Source organism: Andrena cerasifolii, chromosome 2 (genome assembly GCF_050908995.1).
Source record: "Andrena cerasifolii isolate SP2316 chromosome 2, iyAndCera1_principal, whole genome shotgun sequence".
NCBI classification, from domain to species: Eukaryota; Metazoa; Arthropoda; class Insecta; order Hymenoptera; family Andrenidae; genus Andrena; species Andrena cerasifolii.
In genome coordinates, this window is record NC_135119.1 from 21666745 (window position 1) to 21693809 (window position 27065).

The window sequence follows — 27065 nt, forward strand, 5'->3', positions numbered from 1 at the left end:
TAGTTTTATTTAATAAAAATACATGATTCACACTTATACAGGAACATTGGATGAACGCAATATTAATATGTACAGTAATGTATAATTTATTGAAAATTGGTCGATCCCTAAGCTAAGAATAGAAGATACATATTACATAGCTTATATCCAATGTACAAATATAATCATTCTGTTAAAACATATATCGAGCACGTACAGCTGTACGCAGTATCATAAATAAGTCGCCGAATGTGAACTCGATGAGATGGCAGTGAATCGAAACGATGCGTAGATCGTTCACATCCCTGTAAAATGTTTCACGAATCCCGTTGACCTAAATTCTAAGTAACTCGAATGCTCAGGATTGTCGTGCATACCACCGTCCTGTACGTGCTCAATAAGAATTATTATAATACGTATTAGCACTTGTACGATCAATATTTAATCTCAAGTATACGAAGAGAAACCATTTCTCGCGATGTTTATATAACATTCATTGAACAATTTGTTATTTTTCATCGGAATGCTCAGGGTATCGTTACCTCTGTACGCGACTTCAACATCGAGTGAAACAAACAAGTATCCTTGAAATTAAATATCAGCTGATGATAATGAGATAATGAACTATGCAAACTTTTACGACGTTACACCTATAAAGAAGAAGAAGAGCCGCGAAAATTTCAAACACAACACCCCTGTGAAGATTCTATTCGAATGTGTTTAACAAGAATGGCGAACAATTTTTCGAAAGTAGAAGTATCTCTTTCCCGCGCGTTAACACCCGTAACCACTGTTGTCGTTGCACTTATTCCTACAAACCCGTGTAGAGGAGCTGAGGCATAGATCCGACAAGTCCGTACGAATTTACATCACTGCTCGCTTTGCCTCTTTAATTTAAATGCAATCATTCAAAGCCGAATCAGCGTGGAAGCGATGATGGAGACAGCAATCTCTTTTCGCTCCGGTTTCCATCATCGAAACAAACAGTTACCATCTAGTTACAATGTGCAATCATCACGAGCCCTGCGGTAGCGGTTACAGTTAAAGCAGGGAAAAGAGAGCAAGAAGGGTATGGATATGTGTATACTCCGCTAGCTGGTGTACTACCTCTGGACAACCATAGCCAATCGTTCTGTGTTCGATAACTCTAATTCAAAAGCCATTTTACCTTTTCCCCAACCGATAAAAGAACGCATAGATTATGGTTATCCCTTACAAGGACGAAGTTTCGGCATTTCGATCGTATTCTCATTGGCCATCCGTCAGCTGTCCAGCAGCTGATAGACGGGCAGTTCTTCTGCGTTACTGGCTCCCTAGGTGAGGACGCGAAATTTTTCTCACGGCTGAGTCGCGACTGGGAATCTTCGAGTTACAATTGCATTCCTCGATTGGCGTGCCGTCTCTTCGCTCGCCTCCTCTCGGTTCGACTCCGGGCTGAAACATTCAAAAAGCCAAGTTTCGCTTGCCTCAACGCGTCTCTTAGGTTCTCAATGTTGCCAAGCTGATTCAGGCTGAGAAGCTTCGTTTCGATCCTTCCGCTTTGCGCGCCGCACGCGTTGCATGCATAAGGGACAGGCGTTGCAGAGGGGAACATGTCTTTCATGTTTTGGCCGTCCGTCTCGTCGCCCGGACAGTACGGCACGAATACCACGGGAATGAAACCAAGCTGACCAATGAGAGGAATGGATGTCGTGCTCGTGGTGGTTGCGGTATCATTGCCCGACTCGACAATGTAGCAAGGACAGGTTTCGGGGTCTGGCCCTATTGTTTGCTGGTAGGGCTTGATGTTTATCGGACTTGGAGGCTGGACACCGATAGCAGCGAAACCTGGTCCCGGCTCTAATGCTTTCTCAGACAATTCGTTTACCTGTTTGATGAACGCCGCGCTACTCCCACCCGACGATTGATACTTTACGTTGCCCTGCCCCTCAGTGCTTTGATACGCGGAGCTGTGCGTCTCTACCTGAACAATCGGATTGTCCTGAACAGGCTGACTCACTCTCGTCACCTGCGAAGGGAATTTCCGGTGATCGCGGGAGCCGTACTGTATCTGCTCTTCACCAGAATACTTTCCAATCTTCGCATTTTTCACCTCGTTGTAGACAGTCTGCGGGTTCCTCTGCGGCGCGAATTTCGTTACGCCGACGTATCCGTTGTCTCCTCTCTCTTCCTCGATATATTTCCGAGACTCTTTCCGCTGCGTTTCCACCAAGGAGTTAATCTTAGCCGCATTTTGATTCAACTGGCTCCGATGGTAACCGAATCTATCAGACTGGTCCTGGAACTGGCTGTCCTCGGAACCCAAAGGGTTGCTTATCGTTGGATATACAAAAGCGGTGGAATCGACATTCTTCTCGTAACTCTGGTGTAATGTTCCGTTTCTTATATATTCTGAATTGAACTTGGAGCCGGAGGTTAATCGTTCCACTTGCTTCTGACCAAAGTCCCCATTGAATTCCTGATTCAAAGTAGTTGGTGTGGTGGCTTCGTAATATTTCAGGGGATATTGAAGTTTGACAGGTCCTTCGTATCGTGAATGGGATGTTGGTTTTACTCCAGGTACATAATCTGGGTCACCAGGCCATGGTCCATCGGGACCAGGCGAACCTGTTGGCCACGGACCGTCTGGACCATCTGGTCCAACACCGCCTTCACCACCTACGCCTCCAACTCCTCCAACTCCTCCAACTCCACCGACGGGGCCTTCAGGACCTACTGGACCACCTGGACCACCTGGACCACCTGGACCATCGGGACCATTGGGCCATGGGCCGTTGGGACCGTCGGGTCCAACACCTCCTATATCGCCAATTGGACCTGGGGGTTCGGTAGGATATCCAGGGTACGGAGGGTACGGGGGGTGACCTGAAATTGTGAAAGATATTTAGATATTTAGAATGTTGTTTTACCGACCATGTATATTAGGGTGGCTCTTATTTCCAATTTTTTAAATTTTCTTCGCGGCACCCCCCCCCCCAGAATAGTTACAAATAATAAAAAAAATTGTGTAAAGTTTGAGCTCGATCGGATAACGGAAAAAGGTGCCCCTGGGCCCTTGAAGATTTAAATAATTATTTAACAGCTCACAAAGTCGATTTTATATAATATCCTCCAAGTTATTGATTACATAAAAAAATATGTTAGACAAAAGTTGTAGATTCAGACAAGGAGCATCTTTTATGTTCTATTACTTTTTCTCGCGCGACAAACGGTTTTCGAAAGAAGCCCGAAAAACTGAAAAAATACTTTTTTTCAAATTTTTAAAGTTTAAATCCTTCCCAAACACTTTTTCAGTATTTAATTTGATATGTCATGAATGATTTTTGAAAATTGGGGCCGAAATTCGCCAAAATATCGAAGATATAGATATCATGATTGCGAGAAAAATGCATATGAATACCTCACTTCTGATGTACTATTGCCAGATGAGAGGCAGAACGACTACCCACAAGCAGAAATTTCACAGGAGCAAGGGGAATCGCCCGCTCGCTCCATCCAATTCCTTGCAACAAAGTCCACCGCGTAACGCAGAACGCGAATGAAACAAATCACGACAGCCCGCGGATATGGATAGCCGCTAAGAACCGAAAAGTAGGACTTCTTGGAGGGGATAGGGTGGAGCGAGAAGGCAATTCTTCTTGCCCCTGTGACATTTCAGCTTGCGGATAGTAGTTCTTTTTCTCATCTGGCAACAGTATATTTTTGCGAATTTCGGTCCCAAATTTTTATGCAACATTCGTGACATATCAAACACTGATACATATCTCGGTATATGCCCCCCCTTAAATGTTTAAAAAATAGTCCTCCCCAAAAAAATTACAATTTTTTTCGCCCTCATAAATAAAGAGTGTTCGAGAAGGATTTTTTGGTCATTTTTCGGATTTTTTTCGAAAACCGTTTATCGCACGAGAATTAAAATGTATTAAAAATTAAAAAATGTTTTTCTTATATTACTACAATTACGATGGTGATATGTCACCTTTAGAGGACCGGCTTTTTTTTAACAAAAAAGTGGTCTTCAGTTTGCAAAAATTTATATATAAATATATATATTTATAAAATGAAGACCACTTTTTTGTTGAAAAAAGCCCGTACTATACATATAGTCCTCTAATTTAAGCACAACATATACGTTATTTATATAACGCAAATAAGAACCACACTAATGAATATCATATGACAGCAATGAAAATTTACATGTCACTATCTAAATCTAATGAATTCAATCAAGAAATGTATATTACATACCTGGTTTTGATCCCCCATGGTGCCCATTATGTCCAGGCCTACCGGGTTTACCTGGATGACCAGGTTTTTCAGGGTGTTGATCAGTGCCGGGATGTCCAGGTTGTCCAGGTGCACCTGGTGTTCCAGGAAAACCAGGTATGCCAGGTGAACCAGGTACTCCAGGATAACCAGGCTGAGGTTGGAACGGTGGAGTGCCAGGAATGCCAGGCTTGCCGGGTTTCCCTGGTGTGCCTGGCGTACCAGGAGTTGCAGGTGTTCCTGGTTTGCCAGGCGTACCAGGAGTTGCAGGTGTTCCTGGAGTACCAGGATATCCAGGATGAGGATATGCGGGATGTCCAGGTGCACTCGGAGTTCCAGGATGACCAGGTATGCCAGGTGAACCAGGTACACCAGGATAACCAGGCTGTGGTGGCGTGCCAGGAATGCCAGGCTTGCCGGGTTTCCCTGGTGTGCCTGGCGTACCAGGAGTTGCAGGTGTTCCTGGTTTGCCAGGCGTACCAGGAGTTGCAGGTGTTCCTGGAGTACCAGGATATCCAGGGTGAGGATATGCGGGATGTCCAGGTGCACCCGGAGTTCCAGGATGACCAGGTATGCCAGGTGAACCAGGTACACCAGGATAACCAGGCTGTGGTGGCGTGCCAGGAATGCCAGGCTTGCCGGGTTTCCCTGGTCTGCCTGGCGTACCAGGAGTTGCAGGTGTTCCTGGAGTACCAGGATATCCAGGATGAGGATATCCGGGATGTCCAGGTTGTCCAGGTGCACCCGGCGTTCCAGTAGAACCAGGTATGCCAGGTGACCCAGGTACACCAGGATAATCAGGTTGAGGTTGGAACGGTGGCGTGCCAGGAGTGCCAGGTTTTCCGGGTTCTCCTGGTCTGCCTGGCGTACCAGGGGTTCCAGGTGTTCCTGGAGAACCAGGATATCCAGGGTGAGGATATCCAGGCTGCGGTGGGAAGGGTGGCGTGCCAGGAATGCCTGGCTTGCCGGGTTCTCCTGGTTTGCCTGGCGTACCAGGAGTTGCAGGTGTTCCTGGAGTACCAGGATATCCAGGATGAGGATACCCGGGATATCCAGGTTGTCCAGGTGCACCGGGCGTTCCAGGAGACCCAGGTATGCTAGGTGACCCAGGTACACCAGGATAATCAGGGTGAGGTTGGAACGGTGGCGTGCCAGGAGTGCCAGGTTTTCCGGGTTCTCCTGGTCTGCCTGGCGTACCTGGGGTTCCAGGTGTTCCTGGAGAACCAGGATATCCAGGGTGAGGATATCCAGGATGTCCAGGTGTACCCGGCGTTCCAGGAAGACCAGGTATGCCAGGTGAACCAGGTACATCAGGATAACCAGGCTGCGGTGGGAAGGGTGGCGTGCCAGGAATGCCTGGCTTGCCGGGTTCTCCTGGTTTGCCTGGCGTACCAGGAGTTGCAGGTGTTCCTGGAGTACCAGGATATCCAGGATGAGGATACCCGGGATATCCAGGTTGTCCAGGTGCACCGGGCGTTCCAGGAGACCCAGGTATGCTAGGTGACCCAGGTACACCAGGATAATCAGGCTGAGGTTGGAACGGTGGAGAGCCAGGAATGCCAGGCTTGCCGGGTTTCCCTGGTCTGCCTGGCGTACCAGGAGTTGCAGGTGTTCCTGGAGTACCAGGATATCCTGGATGAGGATATCCGGGATGTCCAGGTTTTCCAGGTGCACCCGGCGTTCCAGGAGACCCAGGTATGCCAGGTGACCCAGGTACACCAGGATAATCAGGCTGAGGTTGGAACGGTGGCGTGCCAGGAATGCCTGGCTTGCCGGGTTCTCCTGGTCTGCCTGGCGTACCAGGGGTTGCAGGTGTTCCTGGAGTACCAGGATATGCAGGGTGAGGATATCCGGGATGTCCAGGTGCACCCGGCGTTCCAGGAAGACCAGGTATGCCAGGTGAACCAGGTACATCAGGATAACCAGGCTGCGGTGGGAAGGGTGGCGTGCCAGGAATGCCTGGTTTGCCGGGTTCTCCTGGTCTGCCTGGCGTACCAGGGGTTGCAGGTGTTCCTGGAGTACCAGGATATGCAGGGTGAGGATATCCGGGATGTCCAGGTTGGCCAGGTGTACCTGGCGTTCCAGGAGGACCAGGTACACCAGGATAACCAGGCTGAGGTTGGAAGGGTGGCGTGCCAGGAATGCCTGGCTTGCCGGGTTCTCCTGGTCTGCCTGGCGTACCAGGGGTTGCAGGTGTTCCTGGAGTACCAGGATATGCAGGATGAGGATATCCGGGATGTCCAGGATGGCCAGGTGCACCCGGCGTTCCAGGAGGACCAGGTACACCAGGATACCCAGGCTGAGGTTGGAAGGGTGGCGTGCCAGGAATGCCTGGCTTGCCGGGTTCTCCTGGTCTGCCTGGCGTACCAGGGGTTGCAGGTGTTCCTGGAGTACCAGGATATCCAGGGTGAGGATATCCGGGATGTCCAGGTGCACCCGGAGTTCCAGGATGACCAGGTATGCCAGGTGAACCAGGTACACCAGGATAACCAGGCTGTGGTGGCGTGCCAGGAATGCCTGGCTTGCCGGGTTCTCCTGGTCTGCCTGGCGTACCAGGGGTTGCAGGTGTTCCTGGAGTACCAGGATATCCAGGGTGAGGATATCCGGGATGTCCAGGTGCACCCGGAGTTCCAGGATGACCAGGTATGCCAGGTGAACCAGGTACACCAGGATAACCAGGCTGTGGTGGCGTGCCAGGAATGCCTGGCTTGCCGGGTTCTCCTGGTCTGCCTGGCGTACCAGGGGTTGCAGGTGTTCCTGGAGTACCAGGATATCCAGGGTGAGGATATTCAGGATATTCAGGTTGTCCAGGTGTTCCAGGAGGACCAGGTATGCCAGGTGAACCAGGTAGACCAGGATAACCAGGCTGAGGTTGGAAGGGTGGCGTGCCAGGAATGCCTGGCTTACCGGGTTCTCCTGGTCTGCCTGGCGTACCAGGGGTTGCAGGTGTTCCTGGAGTACCAGGATATCCAGGGTGAGGATATCCGGGATGTCCAGGTGCACCCGGAGTTCCAGGATGACCAGGTATGCCAGGTGAACCAGGTACACCAGGATAACCAGGCTGTGGTGGCGTGCCAGGAATGCCAGGCGTGCCGGGTTTCCCTGGTCTGCCTGGCGTACCAGGAGTTGCAGGTGTTCCTGTAGTACCAGGATATCCAGGTTGTTCAGGTTGTCCAGGTGCATCCGGAGTTCCAGGATGACCAGGTATGCCAGGTGAACCAGGTACACCAGGATAACCAGGCTGTGGTGGCGTGCCAGGAATGCCAGGTTTGCCGGGTTTCCCTGGTCTGCCTGGTGTGCCAGGGGTTGCAGGTATTCCTGGAGTACCAGGATATCCAGGGTAAGGCGGAGTGCCGGGTCTTTCAGGGATTACAGGCGTTCCTGCGCCAGCTGTCGATGTCTGATCAGGTGTAACAGAAGTTCCAGGATATCCGGGTTGCACAGGATACGGGGGGTGACCTGTTAAACAATATGTAGATATTTAAAATGTTGTGTTACCGACCATGTATATTAGGCTGGCTCTTATTTTCGACTTTTGCATCTTTTTCGACGCACTCCCCATAATAGTTCCAAATGATAAAAAATATCTGTGTAAAGTTTGAGCACAGTCACATAACGGGACAATCCTTCTCGAACACTCTTTATTTATGAAGGCGAAAAAAATTGTAATTTTTATTTTCGAGTACTATTTCTTAAACATTTAAGGGCGGGGGGCATATAGCGATTTGAGATTTGGAAATGGACTGAGTACAGGTGTATGACAGGGCTGTCTATTTGGAAGGAAAGTAAAGTAGTAAAGATCGGTAGGATAATCCGGTGATGGGAACAAATAGAGAGGGAAATGAACCGAAGACTAGGGAACAGAAGTAAAAGTCGGAGAACCGAGAAAAGAAGGAAACTTAATAAACACGTCTAAAAGTGTGGTTAGGATACAAACGTGTGGAGAAGCAAAAGAGTTAAAATTATTATTATTATATACCAATATATGCCACAAAGATACATTTTGTCCTCATATTTTCAGTATTGGATAAATCAAGAGTGTTGCATGAAAATTTGGGACCGCAATACGCAAAAATATCGAACATATATGTACTAGACATCAGAAGTTCAAATGCATTTTTCTCGAAATCATTATGTCTATTTTTGCGAATTTCGGTTCCACATTTTCAGGAAACATTCATAACATATCACACACTGAAAATATGGATAAAAAATGTATCTTTTTGGCCTATCTGAATATATGCCTCCTCCCCTAAATGTTTTAAAAATAATCCTCCAAAATAAAAAAACTAATTTTTCGCCTTCGTAAATAAAGGGTGTTCGAGGAGGACTGTTTGGAACTATTCTGGGGGCTGCCGGAATGATAATTTTGGAAAAATGTCACCAAGGTTAAATATGAACCATCCTAATGTATATCATATGATAGCAATGAAAATTTACATGTCACTATCTAAATCCAGTGAATTCAATCAAGAAGTGTATATTACATACCTGGTTTTGACCCCCCATGGTGCCCATTATGTCCAGGCCTACTGGGTTTACCTGGATGACCAGGTTTTTGAGGGTGTTCATCAGTGCCGGGATGTCCAGGTTGTCCAGGTGCACCCGGCGTTCCAGGAGGACCAGGTATGCCAGGTGAACCAGGTACTCCAGGATAACCAGGCTGAGGTGGGAAGGGTGGCGTACCGGGACTGCCAGGCTTGCCAGGTTTTCCTGTTAGACAATTTGTAGATATTTAAAATGTTGTGTTACCAACCATGTATATTAGGCTGGCTGTTATTTTCGGCTTTTGAATTTTCTTCGACGCACTCCCGAGAATAGTTCCAAATGATAAAGAAAATATCTGTGTAAAGTTTGAGCGCAATCGGATATTGGGAAAATCCTTCTCGAACACTCTTTATTTATGAATGCGACAAAAAATTGTAATTTTTATAGTCGAGTACTGTTTTTTTAAACATTAAAGGGCGGGGGAGCATATACCGATTTGGGATTTAGGAATGGACCGAGTAACACGTGTATGACAGATCTCTCTATTTGAAAGGAAATCATTACGTCTATATCTTCGATATTTTTGCGAATTTCGGTCCCATATTTTCAGGAAACATTCATGACATATCAAACATTGAAAATATGTAGGGTAAACCAACCAGTGAATGACCGAATTGTTGAATCTATGGACCTTTGAGATTAATACTTGAATATATTTATGTATAACAACAAAACAACTGTTGAAATTGCATTTAAATTTATTTTACTTGAAATTTCTATATAAATAATTACTTATTCTTATCGTAATTTAAAAAAAAAATTATAGAAATGCAAAACGTGTAGAAGCTCAGTAAATGGCCGCATACTTTTAATAAGAATTGTACTTATTAATGTTTGCTGAATACACGTAACTAAAAATATAAGATATTAAAAGTACAACTACACTCCATTTATAAACATATAACAATGTGTAAATTTATAATTGACATTTCTTTGCCTAATGGTCATTCACTGGTATGCGGTCAATTACTGGTTGGTTTACCTTATATGGGTACAAAAGTCTCAAGCATAAATGTATTATGCTGCATATATCACGTAAAACTACGGTTGCAGCTCTGACGCCGTCTGACAGGGAAAGTTCGAACATTCCGATTTTTTTTAAATTGTGCAGATTTGTAGAGGACCTCCATAGAAGTATCAGGAAATTGATTGTTTGTGCCCATTTTCGATTTTCAGGGTGAAAACCCCCCATAAATGTTAATGAGTGTGTTCCTATTTTTCAGTATATTTTGGAAACGATATTATATCAGTTCCTGTGTACAATCATTTGTAAAAAGTAAAAAAAAAAGCACGACGCTAAATACAGGGTAATTTTCTAGGAAGCGTCGTCAAAGGCGATACCGCCAGCAATCACGCGCCTCGCTGAGTTCCGTGGCATTCGTTATTTGAAACCAGCGGGGCCATACAATGTTGCGCACTAAGCAGCGACGAATCTCGAATTCTGCATTTCTAATCAGATCTACGCAAATGTGATTCCAATCAATTCCTTGCGTTTTCCCGATGGAAATTGGCCTCAAAACGTCATAATTCGGACCATAATTATGGAAATTACACGATATATTGATTTACATAATTATGGAAATTACATGAAGAATTGATTTGCATAATGTAAAATTAGCTTCATTAAAAATAGCCTGATTTACATAGCATTTGGTATGATTTTCATCACAAAAACGTAAGGAATCTATTGGTGTCACTGCCATATTGGTTCGATGAAGAAATTAAAGAAGTTCATTTTTCGTATAAGCTGTGAATCAGCGCATGAGCGATCGGCGAAACCCGCCCAAGATGGAACGGCACCGCGCGGTCGAACGATAAATACATAAGTATATACACTATTTAAATTCTGCCGGGCCGTGCTCGCTGCGTCGCGCTGAATCAAACCAAATCTCGTTTATTTTCGTCACGCTGTCCGCTTGCTCAGAGTCAACTGATAATAATGGTTCATATAGTTTTAGATGCAATGTTCTTTCTTCTGTCTAACGCTATATAAATCCTCTCCCTCTCTCATTCCGTTTGCGAGCAATAACGGCACAACGGTATTGCATATTTCGTAACATCCAAGTTTTAATTTGGGCCCCCATAGCCGTTGCATACATATATAGTGCGGGGAAACACGTCGTTCTACGTAAAAAGAAACATCTTTTTGGCATATCTCGATTTTTGCCTCCCCCCCTTAAATGATTAAAAAATAGTGCTCGAAAATGAAAATTACATTTTTTTCACCTGCATAAAAAGAGTGTTTCAGGAGTATTTAAACATTCAAAATATGAAGAAAGAAAAGATTTTTGTCATTTTTCGGATTTTTTTTCGAAAAATATTTTTTTTTGTTGTACTACAAATTTTTATTATTTGGAACTATTCTGGGGGATAGAAAATCTTGAAAAAATTTCACCAAAGGTAAATATGAGCCACCCTAATGTATATAATATGACAGCCATGATAATTTACATGTCACTATCTAAGTATAATGAATTCAATCGTGAAATGTATATTACATACCTGGTTTTGACCCTCCATGGTGCCCATTATGTCCAGGCCTACCGGGTTTACCTGGATGACCAGGTTTTTGAGGGTGTTGATCAGTGCCGGGATGTCCAGGTTGTCCAGGTGCACCCGGTGTTCCAGGATGACCAGGTATGCCAGGTGAACCAGGTAATCCAGGATAACCAGGTTGAGGTGGGAAGGGTGGCGTGCCTGGAATGCCAGGCTTGCCGGGTTCCCCTGGTCTGCCTGGCGTACCAGGGGTTGCTGGTGTTCCTGAAGTACCAGGATATCCAGGTTGTCCAGGTTGTCCAGGTGCACCCGGAGTTCCAGGATGACCAGGTATGCCAGGTGAACCAGGTACACCAGGATAACCAGGCTGTGGTGGCGTGCCAGGAATGCCAGGCTTGCCAGGTTCGCCTGGTCTGCCTGGTGTGCCAGGGGTTGCAGGTATTCCTGGAGCACCAGGGTGTCCAGGTGTTGCAGGTATTCCTGGAGTACCAGGGTGTCCAGGGGTTGCAGGTATTCCTGGAGTACCAGGGTGTCCAGGGGTTGCAGGTATTCCTGGAGTACCCGGGTGTCCAGGGGTTGCAGGTATTCCTGGAGTACCAGGGTGTCCAGGGGTTGCAGGTATTCCTGGAGTACCCGGGTGTCCAGGGGTTGCAGGTATTCCTGGAGTACCAGGATACCCAGGGGTTGCAGGTATTCCTGGAGTACCAGGATATCCAGGTTGTCCAGGTTGTCCAGGTGCACCCGGAGTTCCAGGATGACCAGGTATGCCAGGTGAACCAGGTACACCAGGATAACCAGGCTGTGGTGGCGTGCCAGGAATGCCAGGCTTGCCGGGTTTCCCTGGTCTGCCTGGTGTGCCAGGGGTTGCAGGTATTCCTGGAGTACCAGGGTGTCCAGGGGTTGCAGGTATTCCTGGAGTACCAGGGTGTCCAGGGGTTGCAGGTATTCCTGGAGTACCCGGGTGTCCAGGGGTTGCAGGTATTCCTGGAGTACCAGGATATCCAGGGGTTGCAGGTATTCCTGGAGTACCAGGATATCCAGGGGTTGCAGGTATTCCTTGAGTACCAGGATATCCAGGGGTTGCAGGTATTCCTGGAGTACCAGGATATCCAGGGGTTGCAGGTATTCCTGGAGTACCAGGATATCCAGGGGTTGCAGGTATTCCTGGAGTACCAGGATATCCAGGGGTTGCAGGTATTCCTGGAGTACCAGGATATCCAGGGTAAGGCGGACTGCCGGGTCTTTCAGGGATTACAGGCGTTCCTACGCCTGCTGTCGATGTCTGATCAGGTGTAACAGAAGTTCCAGGATATCCGGGTTGCGTAGGATACGGGGGGTGACCTGTTAAACAATATGTAGATATTTAAAATGTTGTGTTACCGACCATGTATATTAGGCTGGCTCTTATTTTCGACTTTTGAATTTTTTTCGACACCCCCCCCAAAATAGTTCCAAAATAGTTCCAAGGATATTGTGGACTGACGAATCCATAGTTTGTTATTCCTTATATTATATTTACTTTTTGCCAACGCATAGTGCACTCACTTTCTCCTAACGATGGGCCCGTGCCTGGTTTCACGTTCGTTCCGTCGAATTGTCTACAAATTTCCGGGAAATACAAGTCTTTCCATTCTGTAATCACACCATGGTGTTCATGGTGATCATGGTCGCCATTATTGTCGTTCTCTGATTCTTCATGGTGGTGATGCTCATGTTCGTGATGGAATATCTCGACTGATTTCCCTGGCTGAACGACACGGTATCCCCATCCATCGCTTATGTAGAACGTTGTCTTCAGTTTACCAAATGGATCTATGAATCCATAGCACCCATATGTGATGTCATCTGGCCCACGCACTTCATGGTGAAACTGTCCATTTGGACTTATTTCGTAACCGTAATTATATGCATCTGAAAAGTCGATTAGTACAACCTTCTAACACTTCTTTTCTGTGATACGTTTTTATAGATTTTTTATGTAAAAAAATTTCTCATTTATCGCGAATTGTACTTTAGATAACAAATACTTACTCGAATAGAAATCCTGATTCAAGTATTGAGTTTTTTGATCGTCACTGATGTTCAGTATCACGTCTCTACTCTGCCTGCTTCCTTGTTGCTGAGTGCATTGCAACAGAGTTGTGGCAATCACCTGTGGCAAATGAACTTTCAATCAATCATCTGGTAAAATTACTACTTTCTTGGATTTCCAGAATCACAAAGTTTCGCACATTTTTATTCGGTGTTCAGCGATTTATCCATTTTTATCGTACATACGCATTATGGTGGAAACGGAGGTTTTCAATATTTACGTCGAAAGGATTGGCACAGCGCAGCCATTGTAAAATAGGGACCGACAGAACTTTTAATATGCAGTTTGTTCGCGTTAACGAAGGTAATCCTGTTCGCTTATTGATTGCTGGGGAACAACCGCGAAACATCGCATTTCGTTATTATGATATAGAGGCGTCCTAAATCATTCTGCTAACATTACGTAACGCGTCAATTACATAGCAAATTAGCCAACAGGGTGCCTCGATTTGTTCTTTTGGTTGCTGACTTCAGCTGGACTAATCTTGTTCACCTTTTAAAAGCTTAGCGAAGATTCACTAACAACATAGCATGTCATCTTAAATGTCAAGTCGACCGCGCAGTCCAAGACACTTGGACTTGGAATATTATCCAGCGAACTAGTATATGTTACCCTAAAAAGTAATGAACCCACGTCTGCGAATTGCCATTTAACCAACTCATATTGACCCATCGCCATAAAATGTGTGCTAGCGTTCCCAACTGAATCTACGTAGAATAATAATGAATTATTATTATTATTATTATTATTATTATTATTATTATTATTATTATTATTATTATTATTATTACAAATTGTAGAGTGCCACCTTATACTGCAGGGTGTTTAAGATAAATCTCGCAGCGTATACGAAACACATACTACATTTTGATTCTAACTTTCTGTGATTGGAAATTAACTTTCTTTTATTGGAAAGTTGAGAAAGATTAACGAAATCTTTCACGTCTTTCACTGCTACTCCCAAATGCGTTTTTAATTCAGGAAACGTTTTTAGTATTACAACTCATTCTCACTCTTAATTCCCTAAATGAACAAAAGATGTAAAATCTGAACAAAATACTCAAGAAAAAGTTGTTGAATAATATTACATGCCCCGGGATTCTATTTTACTCTTCGAACAAGAAAACCATCTAAATTACATTCACGATCGTTAATCCTGCTTGTCGACTCTCTATAAACATCCAATTCCATATTAGCGCACGTGAACAGTGCGCGACTTTTTTGCAGCGAAGCGACTTTAACGTGGCTTTTCATTTTCCCATGGCACGGACCTCGTAAAAGTCAGAGGAATCCCTGACTTATTTCTCGGATGATCACTCTAAAGAAGCTTATTCGTTCTCGTCGCCATTTAGGGTAATTAAAACTAAAGGTCACGTGCTTACTCTTCCGAGAGTAGCATCGAAACGTTTCGTCATCGAGCATCCGATCAATCTCTGTCAAAGTACTAGGTATCACTTGTGTCTTTGCCACTAGGGAGTCGTCTCGTTTGATTCCTCTTCTGAACTACATCTCGAAATCGAGACAATCTCAGGAGCTATCAGTGGAATATAAGAACCTTAGGAAAAAGATTACTCAATTTCATTTATTACAATCAACACCCCTTGCTGTATGGCTGTATTTTCACAATCTGTCGATACATTTACGGAGCAGTTTTATAATGAAGCACGATCTTGGTATCGTTGATTTATTACGATGGTAGTTATCCTGGTAGGAAGAAGTAACAGCCCTGTAATTAAGATGAAGGCCTTGAGCGGTACTTCGACGAGGTATCGGCATGTTCAAACTTTATTATGTTCATTATATTTTGATTATTCTGTTCCCTCCTCGGGTTGCAAACACGGTTAAGGGGTTGGAGGATACTTTATTCCTTATCTCAGAGTAGAAAGATGGGAGGCAAAGAAATCCTCCGAAAAGTTTCAAAAACATAGGTACCTATTTTGTAACGCGGTCAGAGTCTTGAAATGTATTCGGAGAAGTAGATTCCAATTACGTTGGCTGATTGCAGGTAAGGCTCGATACCATGTTTCTCAATTGCAGCTGAACGCGCAGCAGACATGTCGTGGTCGTTTAAGAAGAACACATGTTTCGATACTCTCATTTTCTTTCTAGTATGGAAACGCCCACGCGAGTAAATGGAAAGTGAAATCTGTGCGATGCTTTGAAGCGTCTTCAACTTCCACTTGAACAGGTCTAGGTTTCCACCATTTGTCTGTGTTATCAGTTACTCTGGCAGGCAATTCGTTGCTCGAACATTTCGCAATCGATTTCTTTCCGCCATTCTTATTCATAATTGAATTTTTATCCGTGATTGATGACAGGCCCTGTCGCAATTCCACCCACCTCAGAGCCGACTGAAACGCGACTTTATTCTTCTCGAGTCCCGTCGACAGAGCTATTGAACCAGATTAATGGTGTCTCGCACATTTCTAATTCCATATTTCATTATACTGGCTAGAATACAATGATTCGTGCGTGCACGTAGGGCAGCACAAAGCAATACGCAAGAATCCATTTAACAGGTAAAAAAAAAAAGGGGGAATGAGCCAGAAGAGCGAGGTCTTATTTATATTCATAAGTCTTCCAATGCATTCGAAGATACAGAAGTAGCGTTAAAATATTGCATTCTATTAACTCCATTAATCCTGCTTCAACATTCTACTACAATTTATTCAATCCCCATAAAAATACACATCGCAACGCGTACAAGGAAGAATTCGAATACTCTTCCCAACAAGCCCAGCAAAGTACACAGCAGAAATCCCCAGATTTAAATCCCCGTTACCAAAAAAAAGAACCTCTTACTCGTGCAGTTACGTCCGCCCGTTACTTCCGACAATCCCACTCTATTATTATTCCTCCGGGGAAATTACTTTCCAAGTTAACTTCCTCCCGGGACGTGTTCGAGAAATCAATGGGCTCCATTTGTAGTTCCATCCATGAATAATAAACGAGGAAGGCGCGCGTTGGGCCCATCGAGAGCGCGAGCACCCATTGAACATGACCGCGGCCATGCGAAACGCACGTGGCCCGAAAACCGCCACCGTCAAAAGTGGCACGGCCCTCGGGCATCCTGCTCCGACTAGGATCTCTCTCCTCTTGTCCGCGATCGATGATCTCAGCCGCCCCTGTTGTGTTCCACCCACGAGAAGGGAAAGTGAGATCGCGCGGAGGTCTTCTTCCAGACCGCGTTTGACGGACGTGTCGGTTCTACACGGACGACATTCGTCCTCCGTGTACGAAAGGTTAATATATGCTAACGCTCGATCTGCCCTGCGCCGTGCATCAAACGTTCCTGGCACTGTTAATCTCGCTGGTATTCGTGCCGCGATATTTTAGTGGACAATGGTGAATCGACGGCTGGTCCCCAGGCGGTGACCATCTTGTCGAGATCGGACGAGATCAGCATCGATCCTGCGTAGCCTACTTTGGCGACGCAGAGTAGACGTGCCCTTTTGAAACTTTCTGCGAGTGGACACGTAGGAAAAACTTTTTAGATATATTTGTACTTGCTGGCAAGATTCAGAGTTGGGCATTGACTAAATAGAAAATTATTTAAGTAACGGAGCGAATAAAATTTACTTTGACTTTTCTAATTTTTTTATTCGACGAGAATTTATTCGACGCATGACGAATACTTTTTATTATCTTTTATTCGTTATTCGAAATTTGTATTTAAATAAAATTTTTGCCCATCTCTGGCAAGATTTGTGTATCTTTATAATGGAATGAGATCCTACTCTAATGATCTTTGTAAATTCCCTAAAGTCATTGCAAATTTATGCGTATCCGTTTAGAAGGCGAGTGTACGAAGTCAAGTGCTATCTGCAATGTGGCATCAGTTTCAATCATCAGCTTGTATGTATTAATGATTTTCCGCTGATTTAACCGTGAAATGAATATTCCTGGTATCAAGTACAATCTTTGCGATAGTACAGGGAGAATGTATCGCACAGAGAATTTGAAATTACACATACTGTGCAGGAACGTCTATGTAGGGTGTTAAATTCTTTAAAATGTGGGTGCTCCTCAAGTTTAGGTATTTAGTTCGCGAACAACTTTTCCGGCGAGAGTTTAATATGTATCAGGTCGAAAATGCAGAGGACGAGTTGCTTGTTGTAGAGTACCTACCCTGGATCTGACCACTCGATCAATGTCCGCAAGGTTGCCCAAAATTGATCATTTATGCAAAAGCCCCTGACAACATTGGAATGCTTTCTAGACCAGATTATTCATTAATTTGGCCACCAAGTCTGCGCCACACGATAGGGAGATTTTCTCAAAATTCAAATGCCTTGTTCAAAGAGACATTGCACCCCTATAGCACTTCTAAAATACATATGAACTATACTTACTAGGACAGTTATCTCTTCTGATAAGACTTAAACCAGTCAAGTTCGTGCCCATAATTCTGAAACACTCTGTATAATCGTAATTCCTCGCTGATTGCGAGTGAAGAAAGTAGGATCCAGCGTCTCGCGCGTCTCCACGTGACTTAAGCGACGCTGAAGGCGATGATCGCACGAAGCAGTTGAGCAGCGATTGATCTTTGAACAAGGCGTTCCATAATATTCGCATATTAATAATGCCACCGAGCAATGAAGAGCCACCACAAGTGCCGAGGCATAAATAAAGAAGACACGTTAATTATTTCAAGTCACTTCGTCGCGCTGAATGATTTGGCGGGGCTTCGATGCGAGAAGGGCAAAGGATGCTTGAAATGAATTTTTTTATGGCTTGTCTTTCTACTCTGGCGGAAAGTAATTGGTCGTAAACTCCGCGGGGTGTAATCCGTACCTATGCCAGTAACATAAATTGCAGGCGACATCAGTGATCGATAATTGAAAGTTACAGGTCTGTAACACGATTATCCGAGGCACAACGATAATTCACAGCTTGATATTTCTTTCCGTACTGCTGCACGCAGGCCTGAATAACATTCGCCTCTCGAAAAGCGAATGGGTCTCCTCGTCTTCCAGTTTCAAACATTTCAGTTGAAATGTACCTAATATTATGTTCGTGGCCCCGGGGTGGATACAACGGCAGGATTTGTACTTTTGAAATAATTTATCCAACCGCGAATGATTTAAACAGGCTCAGTCTTATTAAGGCAGGGTTAAACATGTGCAACAGCGCGCCGAACACCGTGCGCAGCCAAATGCGTGCATTAAAATCGACCCTCTCAAGGGTAGCGCGCATGTTTAACCGTGCCTTAATACCCTCGAGTGAAATGTAAAGCAGAATTCCCTAGTCAGTTTTGTTGCAAAATATTTCTGCCAGTAATTTTTTCTACCTCTGGCTCACAGTCCAATTCAACCCCGCTTTGACTTCATATCCGCCTCCAGCTATCGCATGCAACGTAAAATGAAGCACTGCAGAAAAGCACAAGAGTGGAATTTAATAAATTGGTCGTAATTTATAATATTTCGTAATACATGCAATTCCTCCTCGAAATCCTATGAATGAGTAAAAAAATTAATGGCAGGTTAAAAAATTGAAGGCCCGATCGCGTGAGATCTCTTCTTTAATAACTCCACGTTATTCCATCTTTAAAAATCGTGTTAAGAAAAAGAAGTTTACAGACTACATTTTAGAATCTTAAACGATAATATAAAAGTTCCGCTTTCGTCGTCAATATGAATTTTTAAAGACAATTTCCTCGATGCCCCCCCTCCCCCCTCCCCCTCCCCGCGAACAGGGTGGAATGTGTTTTACTCTTATTTCGCCTTGCCATGCAAATGCCTGGTGTGCTCGTGTTACGTTGCTACGGGAAGATCTGCATCGCGTGCAGGATCTTTGAAACAGTATGTTACCGTGACAGGTAGGTATCGTTAATTAATGCGTGTGAACACGTAATGGTTACAATTTCTTCCTGCTGGGAGGAAAAAAGTTGCCTCAAGAGATTGCGGTGATCGATTCCGCAATCCCTTGTACCGTAATATGGCACTTCTATTCATCCTTGTTCCGTTTTGTTTTCATTCATTCATCCATTAAACAAGTTATTCTGTTTTACTTTTGACCCCCACTGTATACTTGAATCTTCGCTTGTATTCGATTTTCAGCTAGATGATTCCTAGAGTTAAGCATTCGTTCACGTTCATTACATTCACATATAGACGTTTCCTAATTCCTTCGCTATGCTTGTACCAAAATTCTATTAACCTCTGATCTAGTCGCCGCAAAAACTTGGAGCTTATTTTACCGCGTTTATAACCGGTGACGAAAGTTAAAGAGAAATGGACCAGGCAGCAGATCACTGTTACAATTGATCGCCTCTTTCTTAATCTATAACAATGTTCGGACGTCTTCTTTTCGCGCAGCCTAATTGAGAATGATTACGGCGTCCTGCAATCTTCAAAGCTCACGTTTTCCTTCAACGACCCAGCAATTACGGTTCGCGAAGATGGTTACCTTAAAGGTGCATACGAAATTCGTGCTTCCCAATCGACGATGCTAATTGTTACGTAATGTCACAAATTGTCCCTGTTGCGACTATTAAAGGCAGGTTCAGCTACGGAGGGGCGATTTTACGAGGGCGTAAAACGTGACGCGCCTCGGAGCACCGCTATTATGGGATATAACTCCTCGTACTTGATCGCGGATGGGGATTATTTTAAAGCATCATCTTGAAACTTCGATAATTAGGGAATGTGTCAAGGTAGCTGAACTTAATTACCTTCGGAAACGAATATGGAGATACTTTTATTAATATACTTTTTATTCACTCGCCAGAAAAGTAACTCTGACAACGTGTCTCAGAATTAACCATTGAGTTTTAGAGTGCTATTTAATTCAGTGGCAATTGCCATGTACAGTGGATCACAAAAGTATTGGGAGACCCTTTAAAACAGAATGACTTTTTTAAAATTGATCCAAAGCTATTCCGATCTATAGCAATTTTTTTCAAAACGACGAAACACGTCACTTAGCAAACTAATCCTTCTAGCTTCTCAAAAAAAAAAACAAGTCGTTTGGACTAATTTTAAACAAGTTATTCTGTTTTAAAGGGTGCCCACATACTTTTGACCCCCACTGTATACTCGAATCTTTGCTTGTATTTGATTTTCAGATTCCTAGAGTTAAGCATTCATTCACGTTCATTACATTCCCTTTACTCCGTTCCTAAATCAGCCGAACTTTCTCCGACTAGAAACCGATCTGAATAATCCTAAACTCGAGCGAGCGCAGGTATCTACCGGAATCGGTGCTACCAAACCGTAAGATAAACGATTACTGGACCAGACGCCTGGCCCCGAGCAGTATCGACGTTCAATTACGCAACTCGTCGGTGACTTTCACTATCAGAGATGATGCGCTGATTCGAGTTTCTCGATGCACGGGCCATCGGGTAGTTGCCTCGGGTGAATCGAGGATCCACCTCGTACGATTATATAAGGGCCATTTGTTTCTATTATGCTTTAAAAACGCTACAATTATACCTACGGTAAATAGAAACTGACGTTGGAACCCTCCGGGATTAAAAGCCACCACTTTATTCACCCCCCCAAAGCATCGATCTGCTATTACGAATCCCACCCATGAATGTTCCCATCGTATATAGGGATTGCAAACCGGTAAATCGGTAAATCGGTTTGAAGCTTTTTTTCACTGATAACGTAGTAGATATCGACGGAATTGTGCAAATATCGAGAAATACGTATTTCTCACGATCTACCGGTAAATATCGAGAAATACATAAATCGATTTACCGGTAAATATCGAGAAATACATAAATCGATTTACCGGTAAATATCGAGAAATACATAAATCGATTTACCGGTAAATATCGAGAAATACGTAATTTATCAAATTACCGGTAAAAATTTGGCGATTTACTGGTAAAAATTGGATGTATAGCAATGTAGCGCATATATATATATCGCATAATTCCGTCGACATCTACTACGTTATCAGTGAAAAAAAACTTCAAACCGATTTACCGATTTACCGGTTTGCAATCCCTAATCGTATACACACTTCTCCGAAAAATTAGGGAGCCCCTTGCTCGACGAAGGGGTTAACAATTTCGTATGTATGTACTACCATTGCGCGATTCAAGAGTGAAACACGTGAATCAGGCTTGCATTCTCGCGTTGTGTCATTCACAGGAACCGTTCCATCGCGGCCTTGAAACGGTGACGCGTAAGCTCCAGGAGAGCGTTGTTCCAAAAATCAAGATAAATCCGGGATCTCGCAATATCACCTTTGAACGCGACACTTGCAACTCACCTTCTGCCCACCCCTCCCCACCCACCCTCGTTTTCCTTCCTTCATCAACGTAATCGTACTAATTACTCGCTGGAACAATGGGCTGGTTGCAGAGGTAAAGTAATTCTAATATTAGAAGGGGGATATTACCGAAACCAGATGGTGGCGTTTGCATTATTGGGAGGATTACGAAAAGAAAGTCGAGCTCGATACGATCTGCACGCGGATTCATTGTCGGGCTCCGCGGCCCCTGTGGGGTTCGGTGGGCAACAAGTGTGCGAAGGTTCAACGTTGTTGCGGTTTCGTGGTTGCTTTCGATGAAAAAAACCAGGAGACAAATGCGAATAGCTAGGGACATCTGCTATGCGCGTCCATCCAGTAGAACTTTCCTCGGTGTCTAACCTTTTAACATTGTTGCATTACAATTGCTTAACGCGTTACGTGCCTGCGCAGCGTGTTATTGATTATGGTCAATTATGGAGCCTTGGACAAACCGTGGCGTTTATTGGAACTCTGTGCGAGAACTAATGGGAGAAATTCTGACTTATAAGCGATCACGCGGATGTGACTTTTAACGGGAATCAACTGCGGTCTCTTTTGTTCTTTAGTTGAAGTTGAAAGGCACTTTTGATAGGCGATATTCATTTGTAAATAACATTTACGCATTCTTTCTTCTAGGTTCATATTTGTGTGTGTTACGAGCGAATTACGGTGGCAAAGAGGGAATTGAAACCGATAGGAAAAAGAATATACTGCGAAATGTTAGCAGATGTGATCACACTAATGGGATAAAATTGTTCTATCTAAAATCCGTCGGTTGACATTAACGATTCAGTTGCTCGGTATATATATATGTATATGTATCATCCGACGGATTTTAGATAGAACAAATTTATCCCACTATAAATTTATTCCCAAATTTACTCCATATATATATGGAGTGGCTTCGGCGTTGAATCAGAGTCCTCGCGAAACGCGTACATAAATTATAAAGTTCATGATGACATAACGCTTTCATTATCCATAGCAACTCCGCGCCCATTAAAGTATCGTTGCCTGTGGTCAGCGCTAATGTGACAAACCAGGCGCACGCAAGAAAATAGGACCGCGATCAAGTTGTTATCACGCGTGATAAATCGCGACGCGTTAAACTGGACAGATGCGACGAGTGTATGATTGATCGCACCGCATACGGTTAACTTTGCCATTAGGGGTGCCGTATTACCAAGTGACAATGTTTTATAACGAATCGCGTCGCGCGCACTTAATTCCGCCGTTGGAGGTGCATCATCGTTAAACGATGACGTTGAATAATGAAAACCGTTTAATTATGAAACGCCGGGGAAACTAATTGTATTAGAATAATACGAAAATGGTAAAGCGTATGCAGGGATTCGCGGAATTGATAATCGCTCATTAATACTGATCAAAAATAAATATGCTAATCCGATAAACTAGACAAGGAATTATTAACTTTCATTGTGCGCGTAGAATTTAAAAATATTAGCCTCCCATTTCAGCGCGACCGAATCCTCGAAATGTCTTTCCTTCAATCTCGCACTTTATTGTAATCACATTTCATTGTGATTGCACGCTAGCGCAGGGAATCTAAATGTCTACGGTTTACGGCCATCCGAGGAAAGTTCATTGCAGCTATTTGGTATTTGCCATCCAGGAGTTAAGAGTGGTATGCGGTTATCGATCATCGGTCACTCTATAAATCATAAAACATAATTACCACCTTTCGTTATTAGCTCGTGCATAGCGGTGCGAGTTTCTTAAAACCTGTGTTACTTCGCAGCAGTAGAACTGGTCACGCCGCTGTCATTCTATTAACGCACACTGTACAATCCACCTGACAGTGAGGATTTCCTACACACCTTGACAATTAACAGACTCTGGCCAGGCGTATATTTAAAAAAAGGATTTACATTCGCAAGTGACATCCAGTCGAATTAACGACCAGCTGTAGTAGATTACAAACAGTTTACAAGTTATATTTAGACCCTGCTGTTACCTAGTATGATATCGAAGCAGGGAACTCTTTAGAATGTAATCTGTCGAACATTTGAAAACTTTGAATTTCACGTCGGCCGAAACGAATGGAGGACGTGCCTGCGGCCAGGCGAATTTGCAAATTGCCACGTACTCTAGCGCAGAAGCGCAGCAAACGAGCAGCTGCGGACCGGAACAAATTAGCTGAGCTTTTGTATTTAACTAGCCGTATCAAAGCGTTAAACGCTGTATCTCGCCGGATTTGTAAACAGTACAAACGGATTGCACCTGAAGATAATTTCTGCAGATTGAAGATAGTAGACGGGGTACCTATAGTTCAACCGGTAGTCGTCAATCATTGCCAGACTTTCGATAGAAGGGGGCCATTCGTAATGGAAGTTCTCCGACAGATGAGCAGATCTTGTGTTAACCATTGACTGACTATTATTTCACAAGCCCTTTCTTTTTACCTCCACCGACCTGAATATATAACGACCTGCTGCTATGTGCCTGTGGGCCTTGAAGTGTAGGGAGCAATATCCAACGATGCTTCTTTGGTCGATGTAAACAAAAGAAACGTCTTAATATCACTCTACTCCTATAGAACCTTTAACTAAATCATTAGACAAAGTTTGCAACACCAAATCTAAACCAAAGAAGGGGACTTGGTAAATAGAGAAGAAAACTGAATTTTATTCTTTAAATAAATTTTTACAATCACCTAATGAATTTTATTTGCATTGTGGCATTAAATAAATTTTTCTTGAAAATATTTTTATTCCTTCAACTCGGCTCCCTCAAAGATTAAATCCCGAGTGCGCCACTGAACCTAATTAATCGGGTATCGAATATTTATACCTCTTACTATATTCAATCTACTTCGAACTAGGTACTTCAAAGTTCCAAATTTGCGATATCTAGATTTGAATGACATCTGTGCCTTCTATATAGTAACGATAGCCTGCAACCTCCCAATAGTTCAACTCCCTTACAAGTGTACAACAGAGGGAAGTCCTGAACAGTATGTTAATTCTTGCATGGAAAAACAATGATGCGCCGATAGGGTCGTGATGTAACCGATCGATGTTTCAATGCATCCAGTCACGCTCGAGCAGCTCGCGAATCCCGCCTGAACATAATAGCGTAACCAGCGCGCGGCATTGAGAGTTATGAATGAAATGTAGTGCAACAACATTCTGTTCGAGTGCCAAGATCAATGGAACTCCTCGTACACGCGAGCGCCAGCCACCGCGATACCTACTGGCTATGATATTATGTCAGTGCAATCAGCATCAGCTTCGATCCGCGTGCTCCACGCTCGATGTAGATTTCAAATACCAAAGCGGACTAGAAATCGAAGCTCGACTGTTTCGCTGCCGCGCGGATTTAAAAGTTTCCGGAGTTTCCTTTATATTGCCCGCGTTAACAGATTCACAAACCGTGCACGGCTATATTTGAGCGCCAATACACCCGAAGTGAAACTGTCAATAGAAACGAGCACACTCCGCTGAAGAATTTCGCGTAAACGTTTGCTAAAAATGCATCCATTTGCATCGGTGTACCAAATGTATTTTTGGCCGATCGAAATTGGAATGACGGAAGGTTGACGTTAGGAAATCAACGGGCAGTGCCCTGTCTTCTAAACGCTGCAGGTGACACTTACTGTACGGGAACGGGCTGGCGGCTCCGATTGTTGCGATTTTCTATTTGCAGTCGAATCGACGGTATTCCTCTGTTTCGCAATTCGTTGGTATTTCGTCGCGGCGACGTGGCGTGAATCCCGCTTTCATCCCAGAGAACGCGCAGGTGTAAACGCCTATCATCGCTATATTTACATTCTGGCTACCGTGGAATATCATCGAGGCGCACCATGTGCGCCGGTCTAATCGGTCGACGAATATTCTTTGCTACAAATCCGCGTCACCGTGCAATCGATATGTTTCTTCCTTTGGACCACTACAGTCGAATCGTTTTCTATCCTACCTTGCACTTTGCCCCCACCAACGAAGGCCACGAATATTAGCGGCTCGCTGAATAGTAGCTACCGACTCTTAACCCTGTTTATAAAGTGACAACTGAGAATGTGAAACCTCTTAGTCGTCACCAGAACAGAAGATTATTCTTTGGAAAGAATTGCAAATTAAGGGAATAAGTTTCACCGACAGCTATTTAATTAAGTGACGCTAATATTCTACAAGCTACGAATATTTATTCCTCATCGAAAGTTCTTCAGCCCCCTCCCCCTCTTCTAACCATGAACCCGCGGAACTTACGCCGACCCTTCCATGCATTGCAGTTCATAATGGTCCGGCTCCAAAGATTGATTCATTCCACGCCTGCCTAACCGCGAACCCACTGCTCGGCGATGTCACGCATGGAAATCGGTGGCACTCGTGAGCTCGCGTAATCCCATCCCGTAATCGGGATGATGTGCCGTATATGGGGTACGTACCAGGCTGAAGAAAGCGGGGCCCGCACGGCCGAGCATCCTGGCACGTAGCTTCCGTTAGCAAGAAGGCATCGTCCCGACGGTCTCAGTTTCGACAGATGATGATGATCCTTCGGTTTGTACACGCAGTGTGCCGTTCGAACTGTAAGACTGAAGACGTTGCCGGCAGAAGGAGGCTTATATACAGGGTGGGGGTCGGCAACCATACCAACCAACCAACTTGGTACCCATCCTCCTTGGTTGTCCTCTCTTTTCCCCATTCTTCTCCGTTTCGACTCTTCGGGTATAATTCTTGCGTGCACTATCCCCACCTCGCCTATTCCAGTTCGGTGTCGTGATCCTTGCTCGCGTCTTTCGGATCCAGAGGGTCCTTCCATCCGAGCAACAATCGAGACCGTGCAGATCGATGCTATCGCGGATCATTCTTGCCCGCCGCTTATGATTTATGGCAGGTAATTCCTTCACCCTAGCGAAATTCACGGTTTATGCGAATACGCCTGGCAAATTGCTTTCTCGTTGGCTCCAATAAGCGTGTAGATAGTTTTCCATTGATCCACGTGCAATCGGCGGAGGTTATCGTGTGCTCTCGATCGGATCGTTTGGGTGATTTCTATGTTGACGATACTGGCTTCATCTTGGGAAGCTGAATAAGTTAAAAAATATATGGTGTTCTCATTTAATAACTCTAAAATTGTTGGAAACAGAGGCTTTGTTGTTGTTAAATTTAATTAAGCCACTTTCGTGTTGCTCGTAGGGTAATTAATCATAGATCGTCGTTGATAAATGATACCCTGGAACCTCTTCTCTGCTCTGGTTTAATATCTCCTAAGATAGTTAGATATGCGAACTTTTTTAGGTGGCTTACTCGACAGTTTTAAGGGGTTATACCTAGTCAGGCGGCCGAACAGAGGCGAATGTTTGTGATTTTTTTTTGAAGAAGTGGAAGCATATATTTTTACAAAACTTTTTGCACTTGAAAGAGCAACATTTAAAGAATATTTTGTAATTTTTTTGTAGAAAAATATTTACGTTTAT

General features: G+C 44.2%; 1 protein-coding gene across 1 annotated transcript; it reads right to left on the bottom strand.

Moving 5' to 3' along the window:
- LOC143366407 (uncharacterized) lies at nucleotides 1-26401 on the bottom strand. Its single transcript, XM_076807476.1, has 8 exons — nucleotides 26034-26401; nucleotides 13321-13441; nucleotides 12859-13200; nucleotides 12283-12579; nucleotides 11635-12237; nucleotides 11410-11544; nucleotides 4228-7626; nucleotides 1-2844 (listed from the first exon to the last, which is right to left on the bottom strand). The coding sequence occupies exons 1-8, from the start codon at nucleotides 26067-26069 to the stop codon at nucleotides 1349-1351; spliced, it is 6429 nt and encodes a 2142-aa protein (XP_076663591.1). The 5' UTR covers nucleotides 26070-26401; the 3' UTR covers nucleotides 1-1348.
- Between the last annotated feature and the right edge of the window lie 664 nt (nucleotides 26402-27065).